This window comes from Tremella mesenterica (assembly GCF_000271645.1).
Source record: "Tremella mesenterica DSM 1558 unplaced genomic scaffold TREMEscaffold_17, whole genome shotgun sequence".
Lineage (NCBI taxonomy): Eukaryota > Fungi > Basidiomycota > Tremellomycetes > Tremellales > Tremellaceae > Tremella > Tremella mesenterica.
Window position 1 is genome coordinate 152,177 of NW_006711241.1, and position 18,760 is coordinate 170,936.

General features: G+C 44.1%; 2 protein-coding genes across 2 annotated transcripts; one reads left to right on the forward strand and one right to left on the reverse strand.

The window, feature by feature from the left end:
• Positions 1-9,355: 9,355 nt before the first annotated feature.
• TREMEDRAFT_65892 (uncharacterized protein) lies at positions 9,356-11,786 on the reverse strand (the record flags this gene model as incomplete). Its single annotated transcript, XM_007007988.1, has 5 exons — positions 9,356-9,781; positions 9,910-10,399; positions 10,501-10,810; positions 10,859-11,490; positions 11,536-11,786. 5 exons carry the CDS (start codon positions 11,784-11,786, stop codon positions 9,356-9,358), a joined length of 2,109 nt encoding a protein of 702 aa, XP_007008050.1.
• A 289-nt stretch (positions 11,787-12,075) lies between these two features.
• TREMEDRAFT_72470 (uncharacterized protein) lies at positions 12,076-18,758 on the forward strand (the record flags this gene model as incomplete). Its single annotated transcript, XM_007008026.1, has 16 exons — positions 12,076-12,143; positions 12,191-12,332; positions 12,400-12,912; positions 12,961-13,176; positions 13,221-13,295; positions 13,342-13,733; positions 13,782-13,930; positions 13,985-14,830; positions 15,031-15,458; positions 15,743-16,064; positions 16,358-16,465; positions 16,669-17,069; positions 17,317-17,554; positions 17,845-18,110; positions 18,495-18,589; positions 18,644-18,758. The coding sequence occupies 16 exons, from the start codon at positions 12,076-12,078 to the stop codon at positions 18,756-18,758; spliced, it is 4,374 nt and encodes a 1,457-aa protein (XP_007008088.1).
• Between the last annotated feature and the right edge of the window lie 2 nt (positions 18,759-18,760).

Sequence of the window (18,760 nt, forward strand, 5' to 3'; positions counted from 1 at the left end):
GTGGGTCAAGATAGATGACTTGATTACGAATGCGGATTTCATGTACCAATGGTTCAATGTGTAAAGCGGACTTCTGGAGTCAGTCAAGATCCAAAAGATCATTCATGTGTGCGTATGGAAAACATACCTTTGAAATTTGAGCATTGTGGGCAGGTGTATCACCATTGACACCATCTGCAAAGTCTGATCGGATGAATTCGTCACACCAATCGTTGATAGCCTGTACCAGTCGATTCACCAGCACAGTATCAATTCGCGAGTTTAATATCGATACCCAAGCATCGAGATTGCTATAATTTTCAAGATTGAGATGATCCACCGTTTTTTGTATCTGTGCCAAGAGGCCAGAGAAAGCTTCGATGGTGAATGCGCAAGTTCCAAGTTCTTCCACCACATTCGATATCTCCTTTGAGATCTCCACCAGAGCCGTGGCTTTATCTTGTAGAAGCGAGACTACGCTGGCGAATTCGCGAACGAAGACAAAATGTCGACTCTCGCGGCCATCCGCGCCACCAGAAAGGAGACGATGACCGTCGTAAGCATTGATCAAATGATCCCACTGCATGTTGATACCTTTTAGTCAGCTCGATCGCATCACAAGAGTTTACTTACCCTTTGCGATCATTTGTTGGGTATGAGATCGATAGCTAGCCAACAACATCGCCACATCTTCATTCTGCTCTACTAAATCCAAGGTCTGCGTGTATATCCTGACACTCTCCATCAAACTGACTGCATGTGGATAAACTCGCTTGGCATCTTTAGCTCGATGAGATATGGTGAGCGGCACTGGAAACCCAAGCCAGATGAGTGATCTGACCTCTTTGAACAACGCGATGACTTGGGGATCGAACTGGACAATCAATTGTAAATGCCCCTGCGAATTCTGAGCGGTTGCTCTTGACTTGACAACATCAAACAACCTCCCCTGTGATTGTGAGATTTCCCCGTCTGGAAATGTCGGCGATCCAGGCGTCGTATAGAGGTTTTGTATCCAACTTTTGACGGAATGATTGTGATTCAACTTGCAACTTGTGACCTTCCGCATAACTCTCCCAACCTTTACCTAAAACATCTTCCACGCGTTTCATATATGTCATCAATTGACGTTCAATCTGTCTCGCCCAAGTGATGGCGCTCGAAACGGAAGGAAAGTCGCGCAGTTGGGACATATGATATGCTTGAGAGTTCCGATAATTTGCCGTAAACTTTTGACGCAGTCGTCGGATATCATCTTTGACACTCTCTATAAGTCGAGTTTGATATTCTTGTATAGCACCTCTAATTTTAGGTCTGACGAAGAGAGTATTAAATTTTGAAAAGACACGAAACATCTCTTGAGCATTGCGAGCAGTGGCCAGCCTGTCTCGTAGTCGGGAGATGATCTGATTTTCTATACGAGCCACACGGTCGTTATAAGCACTCTCGGCAGTGTACCAGATCTCAGATCCTTCTGGAGACACATCGAGGACGTCGGCAGCTTTGACACTTTCGTATGCCAATCTCACTTCCTCTTCCATGTCGAGTTCAAAGGGTGCGTCGATACCGAGACCGCTGAAGTTCCGGGTGGACGAAGTCATGGTTCGTAACTGGTCGTGAGAGCGTCTGAAATTTCGTAAGTACGCAATCCTTTCTTGTAATTTGGCATGAGCGGGGTTGATTTTGATGGAGATGAATTTTTCGGCTCTTTTTCGTGACACTATTCGTCAGCTTCAACTCTCTCAACTTCCACCAGAACACTAACCTTCTCTAGCTACATTCGTGAAATCTTTCATGTTTTCGTCCCAAGTCGTGAACACCTCCGCACAAGCGCTCATAACTGCCTCAAACTTTGCGTAATCCATATACATCAATCTTTGGCTTCCTAGCACACGCAGCAACTGGTCATTAAAGTCTTGAGAAATAGCTTCGACAAGCGGGAGTGTTCTTCTGATTGGATATGGGGATAGTTTTAGTTTCTTATTGATATGTGCAAATATCAGATATACAGCTTCTTGGATCTTCTCCAGATCTGTAGCGGCGAGAAGTTCGTCCAAGGGGAAATCGCGCATAAGGATATTATGTTTATGTACGACATCTGCAGCTTCTTTCAACCCTGTATCGGCGATGAAACTAACAGTGGCGTGAAATCTCTTGGCGTGTTTCAAGACTTCCAATGCGAGAGTGACTTCTTCACCTTTGAGTTGAGCTTCGATACCTTCAAGAGCATGTTCCATGCTGAGCCAGAAATTGATCTCCTGTGAAGCTGTGCCGGAGGATACATCTCGAGAGAGTTTCGTGACCGCTTGAATTTCTTTGATCCAAGAGTTGACATCGGCTTGAAGTTTGTTGAGAAAAGAAGGATCTGATAGTAGTGATTGTGGTTCTACGGCGTCGACGGAGACACGAGTATTGGATGCGTGACATGCAGCGACAGCTTTTCGGATAGAAGGATGAACAGACAGATGAGCTTCGGGAATCTCGACATTTTGCTTCAGGTGCAACAGGGATAATTCAAGTTCGGCAAACTTTTTCTTGGTCACCGGGATGCCTGACATCAGCTCTGACAGGGCGCGCAGAGATTACATAGTTTTGATCTGACACCCAAACAAGTGACGTCCTCGAATCTCATACACTTCGAGAAGCTAGAGTAGGTGGCATTGTAGAGTAGATGACATTGCTGAGTAGAAGACATTGGTGATTAGAAGAGTGCGGATGAGTTTGTTGAGTAGAAGACATTGGTGATCAGAAGAAATTATACGAGCGAGTTACGTGTATATGAATAGACTCAAAAGAAGAATAATAATATGACAGAGCATACTCTCGTCACTCACCCATTTGAGCCTCACCACCCTTTTTACTCCCCACACCATCCCCTTGTATCTGTTTCGAACTAACATACGCATCAAACCAAGGTGCAACACCCCAATGTACCAAACTATGTAATCCATCATATGGAGTTCCTTGAGTGGTTGGAGTATTTACGACAGTTGAATTCCCAATTCCAACATCATCAACTACCAATCCAGGTGTAGCACCTATTCCAGAGGAAAGAAGAACGAAATGAAGTTGTGTTCCCAATGGGATCATAGGATCAAGTATAGGAGATGATTTTATTAAAGCTAAAGTTGATAAAATGTTTGGTGAATGTTGAGGAGTAGGTGGAAGTTGAAGACGATATGTTAATTTTGAAATAGGTTGATCATCTACATCTACGTCGATAAATCTTTCTCGGGTGATGTAAATGACTTGACATGTTGGATCAGAAGCGAAACGAAGTGATTTTTCTTCGAATGATGGGTCTAAGAAGAGAGAATCTGTGAGGTCTTGATGAGATGCTGACATTACTGGGGTGGATCAGTGAAGCTGTCGACAACTGAGCTAGCTACCTATGAGTGGTAATAGTTGATTCTCATGGGGATCATGATGAGTGAAAGATCAATATGACAACGAGATGAATCGTACGAAATGACAAGTAGTCTGAAGACTGATAGAGAGATAGGAATGGGTAGGGATATAGGGTGAATAAGAAGACTGACCAGGTTGTAAGAGAGAGGACAAGTAAGTACGAAACACCTTGACATCAAAAGCCAAAGCTCCCCCATTGGAGATGGTAGTGGCCAGACCATCTTCTATAGCCGGAGAGATAGAAGTCATATTGCGATATCTACCTCGTGAGCAGCTATATGAACATGAACATGAACTTGAACCGTCAGCGTATGTTTGTACTATCGCTGACGGGTCGGAATGTGAGAAAGAGGAAGAGAAAGACGTAGGGACGGTTATGTCGAAGGTATCGGAGATAACACACGTATCGGCGATAGGTCAATTTGATCCCGTATACATACACGTAGTTTCTCTCTGTCTCTTTATGCATTCCATCATCACCCAACAGATTAACAGTCGGAATAGCATCACCCCCCTTCTATACTTCCTCACAGGGCTCAACAACCCTTGAGCCATTGCTTGGGCACACTCCCGGCTGGGTTCCCTTTCGACTAATTCTAATAGACGTAAACACCAAATAACAGTAGATAGAGGTTTCTCGTATATAGTCAGATAGCACTCCACGCTCCCTCTACTATCACGTCTTATCCCATACCTCACGGACACTTGAGTACGTCAAAAGCGCGTCGTGCTGCAACTACTCAGATCCATTTCACCAACACGACTTTCACGTCCCTTGGTTAGTCTACTTCAATCCACGTCTTAGTCTAAAGTCATCCCTGCCTTTTATCCGTACTTCCTCGACACTCACGTCTCTTAGTACTTTGTAGTAGATAGGATACTCCCTTTCACTACCACGATTCCACACGGTACGACCTAGTGTCCCCCGTCACAATCTACCAAGTCAATTCCTAATCACGCTCATTTCCCCACTACCACAACCACAGCTGTCAGCTTGCTGCAGTGTAGACGTCTCTGTGAGACGCATACCTACTGGCTTGTTCGGTAGACGGAAATCCGGTCCAACCCGGTGGTGGAATTACTGGACGGTGATTTCACCTAGCGCACGATAAGTCTTTCCTGAGAGTCTATTCCTTGTCATAAAACAACGCTGACATTACGCTTTACAATGTCCGATGAACTCTCTTCCCTCAACAAACTTGTCCCTACCCTCACGGGTACCGAAACTTTTATCCGTTGGCGACGTGCTCTTCAAGCATATCTTCTCAGCAAGAATGCTCTCAACAACCTTCTTGGTTACGAACTTGAACCACATCGTGCTTTCATAGACCCTGCTATTCCTGGTCATACGGATATCATCCATCCCCCTGGTCAATACGCCGGCCTAGTCCCTCCTGATGCGACAAATTCCACGAATGGAACTGCTCTTACTGTTGCTCAGAAGAACACATGGGACAACTGGGCAAAACAAGAACGTATTGCTCGATCTTTCATCATTCTCTCCATCTCTCCCGGCATTGCTTCAGACGTCGAAAATCTCTGGTCTGCTCATGACATTTGGTTACGTATCTCATCTACCCACCAAGTTCAGACTACTTCTCGTCGTAATGATCTTAATCAACGCATTGCTCTGCTCAAGCTCCCTGAAAATGCTTCCCATGAACAAATGGTCCAACATCTCGAAACTTATACTGGACTCATTGCTGAAGCTATTGGAGCAGGTTCGACACTTTCAAATGAAGATCGTACCGAGCGTTTCCTTCTCACTTTTGGGGAAGATCTTCAACCATTCTGTATGCAATGGGATCTTCGTGCCCCAGAACAACGTAACTGGGAACATCTCCTCACTGCCTATCGTTCTATTGCCGACTCCCGCCGTCTTCGTCAACAACTTCAAGCTTCTGTCAATGCTGTCAGATCCGTCAATTCTGTTGTTGCCAACAAGGACGCCATCAAACCCCCAAGGGGAAATGGTGGAAAGGGGAAAGGAAAAACTAGTACGGGAAAGGAGAAACCAAAAGGAAACGGGGGAAAGGGGAAGAGGAATATGAATTTGAAGTGTGGATGGTGTGGTTATAGGGGTCATGAGGAGAAGGACTGTAATGGGAAAGAAAGGGGAGATCCTTCGAAGGCTCAACTCTTGGAGGCGGCAAAGAAGTTGAAAGAAAAAGGGACAATAAATAATATAGCAAGATCCTCCTCCCCGGAGATCTTTGGTTCTGTTTCTGCAATTTCTGCCGAATACCTCTTGTCTCCACTCACGGCTTCCAAGCCACTTACCTTTCTTCTCGACACTGGTGCTACTCACCATATTGTTTCAAACCCACGTCTTCTGACCGACCTGATTACTCTCTCAAGGCCTAGAGTATTTCAACTAGCGAAGACAGGTCGTACAATAACAGCAAATCAAGTTGGCAAACTACATATTCCCACTCTTGATGGTCAGAAACTCTTCCTCACCGATGTACATCTCATGCCAGATACGGGTTTAAACATTCTCTCAGAAGGACAGCTTACAAAGCAAGGATGGAACGTGGATTTAAAGAATCTGAAGCTCTCATACGGCAGATATGTGCTCCACATACACCGAAAGGGCGTACTTCCATGGGTCAACATCACTCAAGGATCTACAACTTCTTCCACTTCCACTCCTCTGTCTATCAACGCTGTCACACGCGTACAATCTCCTCTCTTTCAAGAACATTGCCGTCTAGGACACATCCATCCCGACAAAATCCTTGAATTAGCTAAAGACTGGCCAAATTACGAAGCTCTCAAGTCTGATGAATTCAAACTATCAGATTGTGATACTTGTCAACGTCAAAAAGCTACAGTTCTATCTAAACCTGGTCATAGTGAAAGGGGAACTGAAGAAGGAGAAATTGTCCACGTAGATCTAGCCGGTCCAGTACTACCCTCACAGGAAGGAAATTCATATTTCCTTGGTATAGTTGCCGATTGGTCCAAAGTCAAATGTGCTATCCCAATTCGAACAAAATCAGCAGCTTTTGATCAACTCAAAGCTTTCATCATACGACTTGAACGCCAATTAGGAATCAAAGTCAAGATTGTTCGATCTGACAGGGGATCAGAGTTTGATAGCAACATAGCTAAAGCTTGGTACGAAACAACTGGTATCATTCATCAACAAACACCACGCTATGTTCACGAACATGCTGGAGTTATTGAACGGTTTAATCGAACTATCAAAGAGATGATATCAGCCATGCTTGATCAAACTCCCCTAGGTCATGCGTATTGGGACTACGCTGCTATCTACGCCTGTACCATCCTAAATAAAACAACAATAGGTGGTAATGGAAAATCGGCATGGACAACAATTACTGGTCGTCAGACCAATCTCGAATCAATAAGAGAATTTGGAGAATTATGCTATGCTTTTCTTCCATATGAAATTCGAGATAAATCACAGTTGGGTACTCCTAAAGCTCAACTGGCAAGGATTTTAGGACAAGTCTCAGATACAAGTGGATATGTTGTACGTTTTGAAAATACTGGTACCACTCAAATCTCAAGAGACATAAGAACAGCTACGGGAATGGATATAAACACACCTCTCATGGTTCCTATCCCATCTGCTCCTCCACGAGAAGTTGCAAGACCAAAACCAACTCCTCCTACTGCTCCTAATCCTACACCAACTATTACGGCTTCAGTTCCGACACCTGCAGTCCCTGCAGAGCCAAAACAACCTCTCACCATCCGTCTTACACTCCCATCTCCTGTTCAACCAGTAGTACCACCAACTGTTGAACAGAGGGGAAGCGAGACAGGGGAGCGTTTACGTCAAGGTACTCCCATTCCTCCTCAGGAATCAGCACCACAAACCTCTCCAGCACCATCTCTACATCCTTCTCGTCCTCCACCAAGAGAAGGTACTCGTCGAAGCTCAAGATTACTCACAGCCATTGATTACGAGCAAGACACTGATCACCTCAATAATTCCGAATTCCTCCTCTTTGTCTCATCCAACCACAATAATCCTACGTCTCTTGGAGAAGCTATGATACTTCCAGACAATAAAGATTGGTGGACAGCCGTCCAAAAAGAGATAGATAACCTTCAAGGAAAAGGAACATGGTCAGAAGTCAAACTTCCAGCAGGAAGGAAGACAGTAGGAAGTAAATGGGTTTTCAACCGAAAAACAAACACAGACGGTGAAATCGTAAAATACAAAGCAAGACTAGTCGCAAAGGGATATTCTCAACAACAAGGAATTGATTATCTCGAAACTTTTGCTCCTGTCAGCCGTCACACTTCTCTACGAATCCTCCTTACCCTTGCTGCTGTCCACGACTTAGAAGTTCATCAAGCAGATGTAGAAGGTGCATATCTTAACGGAAAACTCGATGTAGAACTTTACCTCGAAATTCCTGATGGTGTAACAACAAGTAAACCCGAGTACAATGCTCTTCGCCTCCACAAGACCATCTACGGACTCAAACAATCTGGTCGAGCTTGGTGGCAAGCACTCGGTGATGTTCTCTCTGAAATGGGTTTCAAGAGATCAAATTCAGACTGGGGTCTTTACACGCTATTCAACTCCGATGGCTCCCCAGCAATAATGATGCTAGTGTACGTTGATGATCTCATCATTGCTTCACAATCTACAGCAGATATCAATTCGGTACTTGACAGACTAGGAGAGAAATGGATAATCAGCAAGCTTGGTCCAATCCAGCATATCCTGGGTATGAAGGTTCAACGAGATAGAAAGAATCGCAAGCTATGGATCACCCAAGGTGGTTACATCGACAAACTTATCTCCCGTTTTCCTAACTTCAACCCATCCTCCGCTCGTCGTGCTCCTCTTCCTACAGAATCACCAAAAGAAAGTACCAAAGCAACTTCTCAACGCAATTATCAAGAACTAGTAGGATCAATCCTCTGGCTTTCTAGTTGTACGAGACCAGACATCTCTTATGCTGCTTCCTTCTTAGGACGTTATGGCTCGGATCCTAAAGATATCCATTGGCAAATGGGCCTACTACTCATTTCCTATCTCTCTCATTCCCGAGACATTGGTCTTACCCTTGGTGGAGCCAAATCTCCTCGTAATCTTCAATGTTATGTCGATTCTGATTGGGGTGGATGTAAAGATACACGCAAGTCCACGACTGGCTATGTCATGTACCTCCACGGCTCTCCTATCAGCTGGTCTTCTCGCAGACAAACTACGGTCTCAACATCTTCGATGGAAGCTGAATATGTCGCGTATGCTGAAGCTACTCAAGAAGTTCTCTGGCTCCGAACTCTCCTTCGAGAAATTGGACAGGGGAGTCTTGTCTCTAGTCCTACAGTAATGCACGTGGATAATCAGAGTGCCATCAAGTTTTCCGGCAACCCAATCACACATGCAAGAACGAAACATATTGATATCAAACATCATTTAGTACGAGAAAGAGTGGAGAGTAAGGATATTCAGTTGGAATACATTCATACAAGTAAGCAGAGAGCAGATATCTTCACTAAACCTCTCTCCGGAACAACCCACCACATCCAGACAGTCTTTCTCCGACTTGAACATACCAAAGGTATCCAAACAGTGAAGAAGACATAGAAGATAGTGAGGAAAGGGGTTCTGATGGTGAGAAGGTAGATTAACCTCTCGAGGGGAGTGTCGAAGGTATCGGAGATAACACACGTATCGGCGATAGGTCAATTTGATCCCGTATACATACACGTAGTTTCTCTCTGTCTCTTTATGCATTCCATCATCACCCAACAGGTTACGATGGAGTGTTCGCGCATTGACCTTTTGCGCCGTGTCGCGTCGGTTTTCCGTCGGAAACGGGGGTTACTATTTACTTCCGCCATCTACCTGTGCAGAGCATCTATGTGCGAGGATACATATCATACGGCAGCCAAGGGATGCTCAGTGTGATATCACAATTTATAATGTAAACATTGAACACTGATGCATATACCCTCTCCCTCACCTTCAATCTCAAGCAGCTCCCAAATCCCCTAAAGTCCTCACAAAAGAAGTAGGATTCATTATTTCCGTACTCCCATAAGTGATCTTTTTCCCACCTCCACCACCATCTCTTTGACTCCTCGTTGCCCATTCCATCAAATTACCATACTCCACATATCCTCCTCCTCCAACCACAAACACTATACTCTCTTGATATTGTTGTCTAGTCCTATTCGATTGACCTGGATTACGAGATCGTGTGGCTCTGGGATCGAAAGAGAGGAAATCGTCTGTATCTTGTAAAGCTTGACTAGTAGCTGATGATGGTTCCATCAAAGCTTCTACCAATCGAGTCACCGTGAGTTCTTTACGAGCAGGAAGGAAGTTTTTGACTCCTGAGATTAGGTTGTCGAGACCTACACCACTTATACCTCCTTCTCGTAATCTGTCAGTGATCTGTCAATCAGTATCTGTCCTCACACACATACCTCAATCCCAAATCATCCGTAATAATTTCAATAACCAGCGTTGGTTCCATACGTATAGCTGAGTGGTAGTGAATGATGCAGGGACAGAAAACATACCCTACTACCCAAAGCTCCGAAACCTTTTGTCCAATCACCCCCTTGTGTAGGAGCAGCAACAGCAGGTTGACTAGCCATCATAGTCATCCTATTCACTTCCCTGACTTTTTTCACATATTCCAAAGCAGCAACATTCGCCCCGGACTCTTTGAGTATATCCGTCAATTCGACCAGATCTTCCTTCGACATGGAATTATCAACCATGGATAAGAAATAGATGATGACCAATCGAAGTTGATCATCTGGAGTTGGGTGAGCGGGTTGCGTAGGATCATCCGTTTGTCCCTTCATAGTAGCTATCACGGTGGATTTTGGTTGTTTGGCAGCTGCTTCTTCCACTTGAAATAGATTATCCAGACCGCGTTCTTTGATAGCTTGGAGAAGAGCGGTGGCGATGTTCATATGTGTGTCAAGGGTATGTTTACGGGCTGTGAGTTCTGGAAGTGCGGTAATGGCTGTTTTCAAATTGGCAGTGTTGGATGTAAAGTCACTACATATTAGCAAGTGTCAAATTTGATGATGTGATAACACAGACCATGTTGCGGTGCAGGAGAATGGCAGTGAGGGTTTTGAAGAAGAGCTAAAACTGACATTTGAGAAACATCATTGACATCACTTATACCTGTTGATCGAGTGATCTCAGCCGCATCGGCTTTATACCGACTCAACTCAACATCTATATCCTCTGCTACATGTGGGAAAGGGTTTCCAGCATTTTTCGCCCAGAAAAAGTCTTTGGAATCAATATCATACGATTTCTTTTGCAGTCGACCATTCTCAGGAGATTCAACGGTGACTCTATTGAGTTTCATATCCAAAACATCATGAACCAGAGCTTGATATGTCCAAGAATGTGAGAGCATGGGGATGAGATCAACGTTTCTATCCAAAATCACTAGCACTTTCACAATCAGTTCCATCTCTACTTATCGCTACTGAAGAAACTCACATGGTCTTTGTAAATTACTGAAACCGTCTGAGCCATATCCCCCATCTCTAGATGCAGCTCCACGTTGAGAAGAAGAAGCGAGGTAATCTCTGAGTTTTGCTTCCAACTTCCTCGAGACCATTTCGGCAGCGTTACCTCTCGGACAACGGATGATGGGTATGACACCCATAGTGATGATGACGCTGAATAAACCTTTTGCAATACGTTCAATCTCTTCTTCGATTTCGATTTCTCCAGCTTTAGGATCATTCAGAACTACGTAACTCGGACGTCCTTCGATTTCTTTATCCTTCGTTTTGGGGGTTTTGTGATTGACACCGTTCGTTTCTTGTTTCACTTCTCGACGGGGTAACAACGAGAAGAGATTTGGAGAAGGAACGAGAAATTCCAGAAATTGGTCATGGACAGAAGCTATCAATTGACCCGTTTGACCGGTGGGGTCATTGGCCAAGATCAACGAAGCAAATTCTTCGAGTAAAGATCGAGATAGGGAAGAAGTGAATGAAATGTGATATGCTGAGTATAATGGAGGATTGAGATCTTGGGCGATACGTTGAATGTTGATTAATGTAGGAGATACAAAGTATACAGCTGGTACGTCTGGTAAAGGAGGTCGAGGGGAATGTAATTGCCTATAAGATTAGAGACTTGTCATTGATAGAGGGGGAAACACTTACATGTGCAAAGTGACACCTTGCTCTCTAAGATCTTGTACTCTTAAACTAGTGGCTAGTACATCTTTACTCAACTCGTCCAATACGAGAACTTTCCATACCAGTGGACCGGCAGGTTCAGAGTATTTTGCTGCTGGAGAGGAAGGGCGAGGGAAGGGATCGGCAGATGAGCTGGAAGAAGTGGGAGGTTCGTTGAGGTTCAAAAGGGTGAGAAGGGCGTTCGTTTGGGATTGTAAGAGAGTAGATCTGGACATTGTGATGTAAGGACCTTGTTTCACCTGGACCGATGAGGATTTTGAGAGACAAGTCGAGGTATAGAGCGACGGCAGTGGAGTTTATGGTTGTGGATTGGGATGGAATGGGACTGTATATGGTGCCACGTGGAAGAGCGGAATCAAATTCTTCCCACTCGAATCTCAGTTCTCCATTGCGAGCGAGTTTTGTACTGAAATCTTACTGTTATACTCGTATTGCTGCTACGAGTTACTGTACTTGCCCGCTCGTTATCCTTCTCGCCAGTGTACTAGGGATATCGGGCTCATCATGGCAGACTGGTATCAGGTGGACCATAATGACAAGTCTTACGTGGCTCAGGACGTTCCCAAGAGAATGTGAGTGAGCAATTCCTGGCACAATTCCCCAAAACTGATGAGATCAGAAAACATATCCAATTCCAGCCTTTCACACCTAAGGACATTGTCAGAATATCAGAGGTTGAAGTCTCCGTTGCCGATCTATACGTGAATAACGAAGATGGCAGTAGGACGACTGCGAAAGATGGTCCATTAGATGGACGTATGGTAAGTTCATTCCTCATCTTCCTCCCTCTCGCTTCGTATCAAATATCGAAGTCGCTTACAACCTTAGGGTCCTAATGAAAAAGGTCGAAGATGTCTTACTTGTGGAGAAGAACCTGCGAAATGTGTCGGTCATTACGGTTTCATCAAACTCGCTCTCCCTGTTTTTCACATTGGTTATTTTCGTCCTACCATCAATATGCTTTCTTGTATTTGTAAAACCTGCTCTCGAATACTTCTACCTCGACAAGAACGAGAAACTTTCCTACGACGTTTTAGACATGCCAACATCGACTCAAGACAAAGGACGAGTGCGAATAAATCCGTCTTGACTTTATGTAAGAAACAAAACATTTGTGCTCATTGTGGTGCTGCCAATGGACCGGTCAAGAAAGTAGGAGCTATGAAAATCGTTCACGAACCTTTTAGAGCGAAGAAAATGGGTGCAATGAAAGCGGATTTCGAATCAAAGTTCACCACCGCCATCGCGGACGATATAACCTTGAAAGGCAATCTTGGGTCTGTGGTGGAGGATTTGAATCCTGTCAAGGTTTTAGCTCTCTTCCAGAGGATCACAGCTGAGGTGAGTAGGATTGTCATATTTATCATGACAAATGTGATTGACGAATAGGACTGTGAACTGTTGTCATTGCATCCTGAAGTTGGTCGACCAGAAGATTATATCTGGAGATATGTGTCGGTACCACCCCCGGCTATTCGACCTTCCGTTGCGTCAGAATCGGGTAATAACGAAGATGATTTGACTGTCAAGTTGGCAGAGATCGCTCATTATAACAAGCTACTACAGTTGACTATGGAGAGTGGGAGAGGTATTGAACAGATAATGGTAAGTCATTGTCAATTTCTGATCCGTCCAACTGACGAAGTAAGGCTAACTGGGAAAATCTCGGGCAAGTGGTAGCTTTGTATATCAACTCACAGACTCCAGGTTTGTCTGTTCCGGGGGTGAGGTTCCTGATCTTCGTATTGGTCTAGTAGCTGACGATGACAGAGCAAACCCAATCGGGGTTTTGTCCAACGTCTCAAAGGAAAACAAGGTCGATTCCGAGGTAATTTGTCGGGCAAACGTGTTGACTTTTCCGGAAGAACCGTCATCGGGCCGGATCCTAATTTACGAATAGACGAGGTAGCAGTTCCTGAGAAAGTGGCTGTCAAATTGTCTTACCCTGAACGAGTGAACAACTACAACATCGTAGCAATGCGTCAGGCCATCATTCACGGTGCCAAGCTTCATCCGGGTGCAAACATTTTGGAAAGAAAAGCTCCAGATGGAACAACTGTTCGGACGGCGCTGCACATGATCAAAGATGTTGAGAGACGGACCTTGGTGGCGAGGGAACTGAAAATTGGGGATGTGGTACATCGACATGTCAGGGATGGGGAGTGAGTAACCGAATGTGTCAATGACGGGGATCGTGGCTGATCAGATAGTATCGCATTGTTCAACCGACAACCTAGTTTACACAAGCTATCTATCATGTGTCATCGAGTACGAGTACGACCATGGCGAACTTTTCGACTAAACGAATGTGTCTGCAACCCCTACAATGCCGATTTCGACGGTGATGAGATGAACTTGCGTAAGTTTACCATCAAACTCACATACGTACCGTGGTAGAGAGCTGATCATTGAGACATCCCTCAAACGGAAGAAGCCCGAACTGAAGCTTTGGAACTGATGAGCGTCAAGAAAAACCTAGTGACTCCTCGAAATGGAGAACCTATCATTGCCGCCATACAAGATTTCATCACTGGTTCTTTCCTTCTTTCCCGACGAGATCGATTTTTCAGTCGTCAACAATTCACTCAAATTTGTTCTTTCTTCTGTGACGCAGATTTGGACATTGATATCCCTCCACCAACAATATGGAAACCTCAACGTCTTTGGACAGGAAAACAAATATTCAACGTTCTCATGAAACCAAATCGTCGTTCTAGAATCAAAGTCAATCTGGAAGCTAAATGCAGAACGATGAAAGATCCTGATCCGAAAGATCATTTCCCACCTGATATGTCCCCGAATGATGGATATTTGGTCATTGTCAATAGTGAAATCATGTGTGGAGTGTTTGATAAGAATACAGTAGGAGATGGAAAGAAGAAATCTGTTTTTGGAGTTATTTTACGTGATTATGGTCCGGATGAAGCTGCAGCAGGAATGAATAGACTGGCTAAATTAGCTGCTAGATGGTTGGCAAATCAAGGTTTCTCATTAGGTATCAACGATGTTATTCCAGGACCGAAATTACATTTAAGTAAAGATGGTAAAGTTGAAGAAGCTTATAAGTATTGTGATGATTTGATAGAAAAGGCAAAAAAAGGGTTATTGGAGAACGCTCCTGGATGCGATCAAGATACTACTTTGGAACAACAGATTTCAGGGACTTTATCAAAAGTTCGTGGTGAAGTTGGAGAGTTATGTATGCAAGATCTTAGTAGACATAATGCTCCTTTGATTATGGCTACTTGTGGATCTAAAGGTCAGTCGTTTCTACGTTTTTACACCTGACCTTCTTCCCCCCTCATCTTCACCAATCTTTTCCCATCTTCATTCATCTTCACCCATCACTGACATGTCGTCTCTAATCTCCCATCCACCATACATGTCCCACGAGTTATCTAATCTCCCATCCACCACACATATCCCACGAGTCATCTGAGAAAACATCTGATGTCACAGGCTCCGTCATCAACGTAGCTCAAATGGTCGCTTGTGTAGGTCAACAAATCATTTCTGGTAATCGTATACCAAACGGATTTCAAGATCGTTCGTTACCACATTTCCATAAAAAATCTAGAAATCCACCTTCGAAAGGATTCGTTCGAAATTCATTCTACACAGGCTTATCTCCAACTGAATTCCTATTCCATGCTATTTCTGGAAGAGAAGGTTTGGTCGATACAGCTGTCAAAACTGCTGAAACTGGTTATATGGCCAGAAGGTTGATGAAAGCTATGGAAGATTTATCAACACATTATGATTTAAGTGTTAGGAATTCAGAAGGTGGAGTGGTACAATTCCAATATGGTGATGATATGTTAGATCCTGCTTGTTTGGAAGGAGATGCTACTCCTGTTGATTATGGTAGGACTTGGACACATGCTTCGGTGAGTGGTCTTGTCTTTTCCTCTTCGCCTCTTCTCGTCTCTTTCTCCTTCCCTCCTCTTTCTTCTTCCCTCCCTTTCCTTTTTCCTCCTCTGAATCGCTTCTCAGATCCTTGCCTCCCCCCTTTTCTTCACCCGCTTGCATGCCTTACACATTCGTTACGCGCTTCTGACGCACGTACTGCGTGATCCCTCTCCCTCCCCGAGTACATCCCAACACGCTACGAGCTCGTTCTGGACTCATGAGTCACGATGGAACGTACTAGATCAAGAGGACTGAGTCATAGCGCATCGCATCCCGTGGTGGCAGAGCTTTATTGCCATATGAAGTCCTCGCCATTGCTCAACGTATTTTCCCCGAAAGTGCCGAAGTCACCGAACCACAAACGAAGAGAAACAGACGTGGTAGATCAACCAAAAAGATAGTATCAACGGAAATGTTGACAGGCTGGGAAAGTTGTCATGATAAATTCCGAGAAAACACTTTCGCCTTTGTCAGGGATAATATCGTCAAGGTTATGGCAGATCAACGTTTGTCAAGAGGATTACCTCCTGCGGACACATTGGAAGATGCTGAAGAGTATGGTGATTTGCTTGTTCCCGATGATTGTATGTGTCGTTTCATTTTTCAATCGTCGTTTACCTCTTTATCGGTCCCATTCCTGTGTCTTCAATGCTTGTCATTTTGACACTCTAACATTTATTTTCATTCTTTCCTCCTTGCGTAGCTTGAAACTTACTCAAATATCCATCTTTTCATCTTTTTCCCTACGTGACCCTAATATTTCTCTAATTCAGTCTTTGCCTTTCATCCTTCCTTCTGCGTGATTCTCAGTTTGTTCCCTCAACCTGCGATCTACAGCTCGTTGTTTTACGTCTGGATATGATGAGCTGAGACATAGTCGCCATCAAGCAAGTGTTGGACAATACCAACAAAGTCTCCCAAGATCAAATCCGAACATTCCTTGAAATATGTCGTATCCGTTATCTTCGATCAAAAATTGAACCAGGCGAGTTCTTTGTCTATCTCCTGCATCACTCCACATACTCGCACTGACAGCTCTTCACATCAGTTCTCACCATCCATAGCTAGTCTTCAATCTCTCCCTCTACACTAATCATCTATTATGCCTGATGTTCACCATTCACCATTAACTACCTTGGCCAAGATTATCTCAGAACAGAGAGAAGGAGTTCACTAACTGACCCACAGGATCCACAGTAGGAGCTGTCGGGGCTCAATCGATTGGTGAACCAGGTACTCAAATGACCCTCAAAACCTTTCATTTCGCAGGTGTAGCATCAATGAACGTTACTCTAGGAGTACCTCGAATCAAAGAAATCATCAACGCCTCTAAAACGATCAGTACGCCTATTATCACTGCTGAACTTGTGAACGCTACTTCTGAACATGCCGCTAGGATCGTCAAGGGAAGAGTTGAGAAGACGGTCTTGGGTGATATCGCTTCGGTTATCGAAGAGTCTTGGAGCAATGCGATGGGTTATATAATGGTACATATTGATTTAGAGGCGGTACAGAGGTTGCAATTGGAGATAACGCTGGATAGTATAAAAGAAAGTTTGATTGGATCGAAATTGAAGTTGACCCAGAGTGTAAGTTTCCCTTGCGTCTTTCTCCCTCCCCTTCTCCTTCCTTCACCCCCTCTCTCAGTCTCTTTCCACTCCGCTTCTCGCCTGCTTCTCCCACTTCCCATCTCGCTCTCGGTTTCTGTCCCCTCCTCGTACCTCATCTCTCTATATACGTCCTCTGATTGCCTTGGCCTTATGATCAAAATGGTTGTTAGGAACAATTTGAGCGATAATCTACGCACGAACAGTTGAGTCAGAACTGACGCAACAGTCATTCTCATTCCACAAAGGCTCTAGAATCCAAATATACCCAGAAGTAAGCGGTAAAGGAGATAAAACTGAAGGATTGTATGAACGTCTCAAAGCTCTCAAAAGGGCACTTCCGGATGTTCAAATCAAAGGTTTACCTCAAGCTGATAGAGGGGTTATCACGAAGGATGAAAAGAATCAGAATATCAATAGGTTGTTAGTTACTGGATACGGGTTGGCCGAGGTGATGGGGACTGACGGTGGGTTGTCTTTTCCCGTCTGTGTTCCTGGGACGATTCTCTCGTTTCTTATATACACATCTGTCCATCCTTGCCTCTGGAATCTGTGCAACTCCAGCTTCTCATTTATACGTATTCGTCATCCAAACGTCTCACAATTGCTCCGTATCATCTCTTCCATCTGCGCCTTAACCTCTTACTTTTCCCAGTTCACATCCGTCACCTGGTATTCCAATATCTGGAAAAAACAAAAGATTTTAGGAAATACCTCATGTATCAAAAAGAGCCCATTGACATAAACTCACATCCAGGCGTCGACGGCCGTAGGACCAAAACAAATCACGTCATGGAAACTGCAGAAGTTCTAGGTATAGAAGCAGCTCGTACTACCATTTATAACGAGATCCAACATACCATGCAATCACACGGTATGAGTATAGATCCTCGACATGTCATGTTATTAGGGGATGTGATGACTTACAAAGGAGAAGTTTTAGGTATAACTAGGTTTGGTGTACAAAAGATGAAAGATAGTGTTTTGATGTTGGCAAGTTTTGAGAAAACTACGGATCATTTGGTTAGTATCTGTTCCTGTCTCTCTTTCTCTCCCAATTACTTTGTATCCTTTGTTTGATCTTCTATTTATTTATCTATTCCTCTACTTGCCACTTATCTATCAACTCCTGTACCAACCAAATATCTCCTTCTATTTGATTGAATTCTCCTCGAAAACTTTGATTCTTACATGATTTCCATCTCTCAATCATACTTCAACTCCACCACCCGAACTTATGTTTCTTCCCATGAATCTCAATGTTATCTTTTCACATCACATCAAACCATTTGTTCATATGTACCCTACTCCCTTCTCTGAACATATGAGCCGGTCCATTCGCAAAAACATCTACTCGCGGACAAAACGGAATATGCTCTGGGCGTGTGAGTACAATACTGACGACAGTTTGACGCATCACTCTTCTCGAAGAAAGATGAAATTCAAGGTGTATCAGAATGTATCATCATGGGTACTCCCGCACCTTCTTGCGGTACTTCAATGTATGTCTTTTCTCTACATTCCAAAATCCAAAAAAAAGGATGGCTAATGGATAGGGCGTCTATAGTAACACCTGCTCCTTTACTTCCAGGGAGAAAACGTTTGTTATTTGAAGATGCTTATAAGAGGGGACAAGAACGAATCAATCGAGCGGGTATGGAATGGGAGTGAAC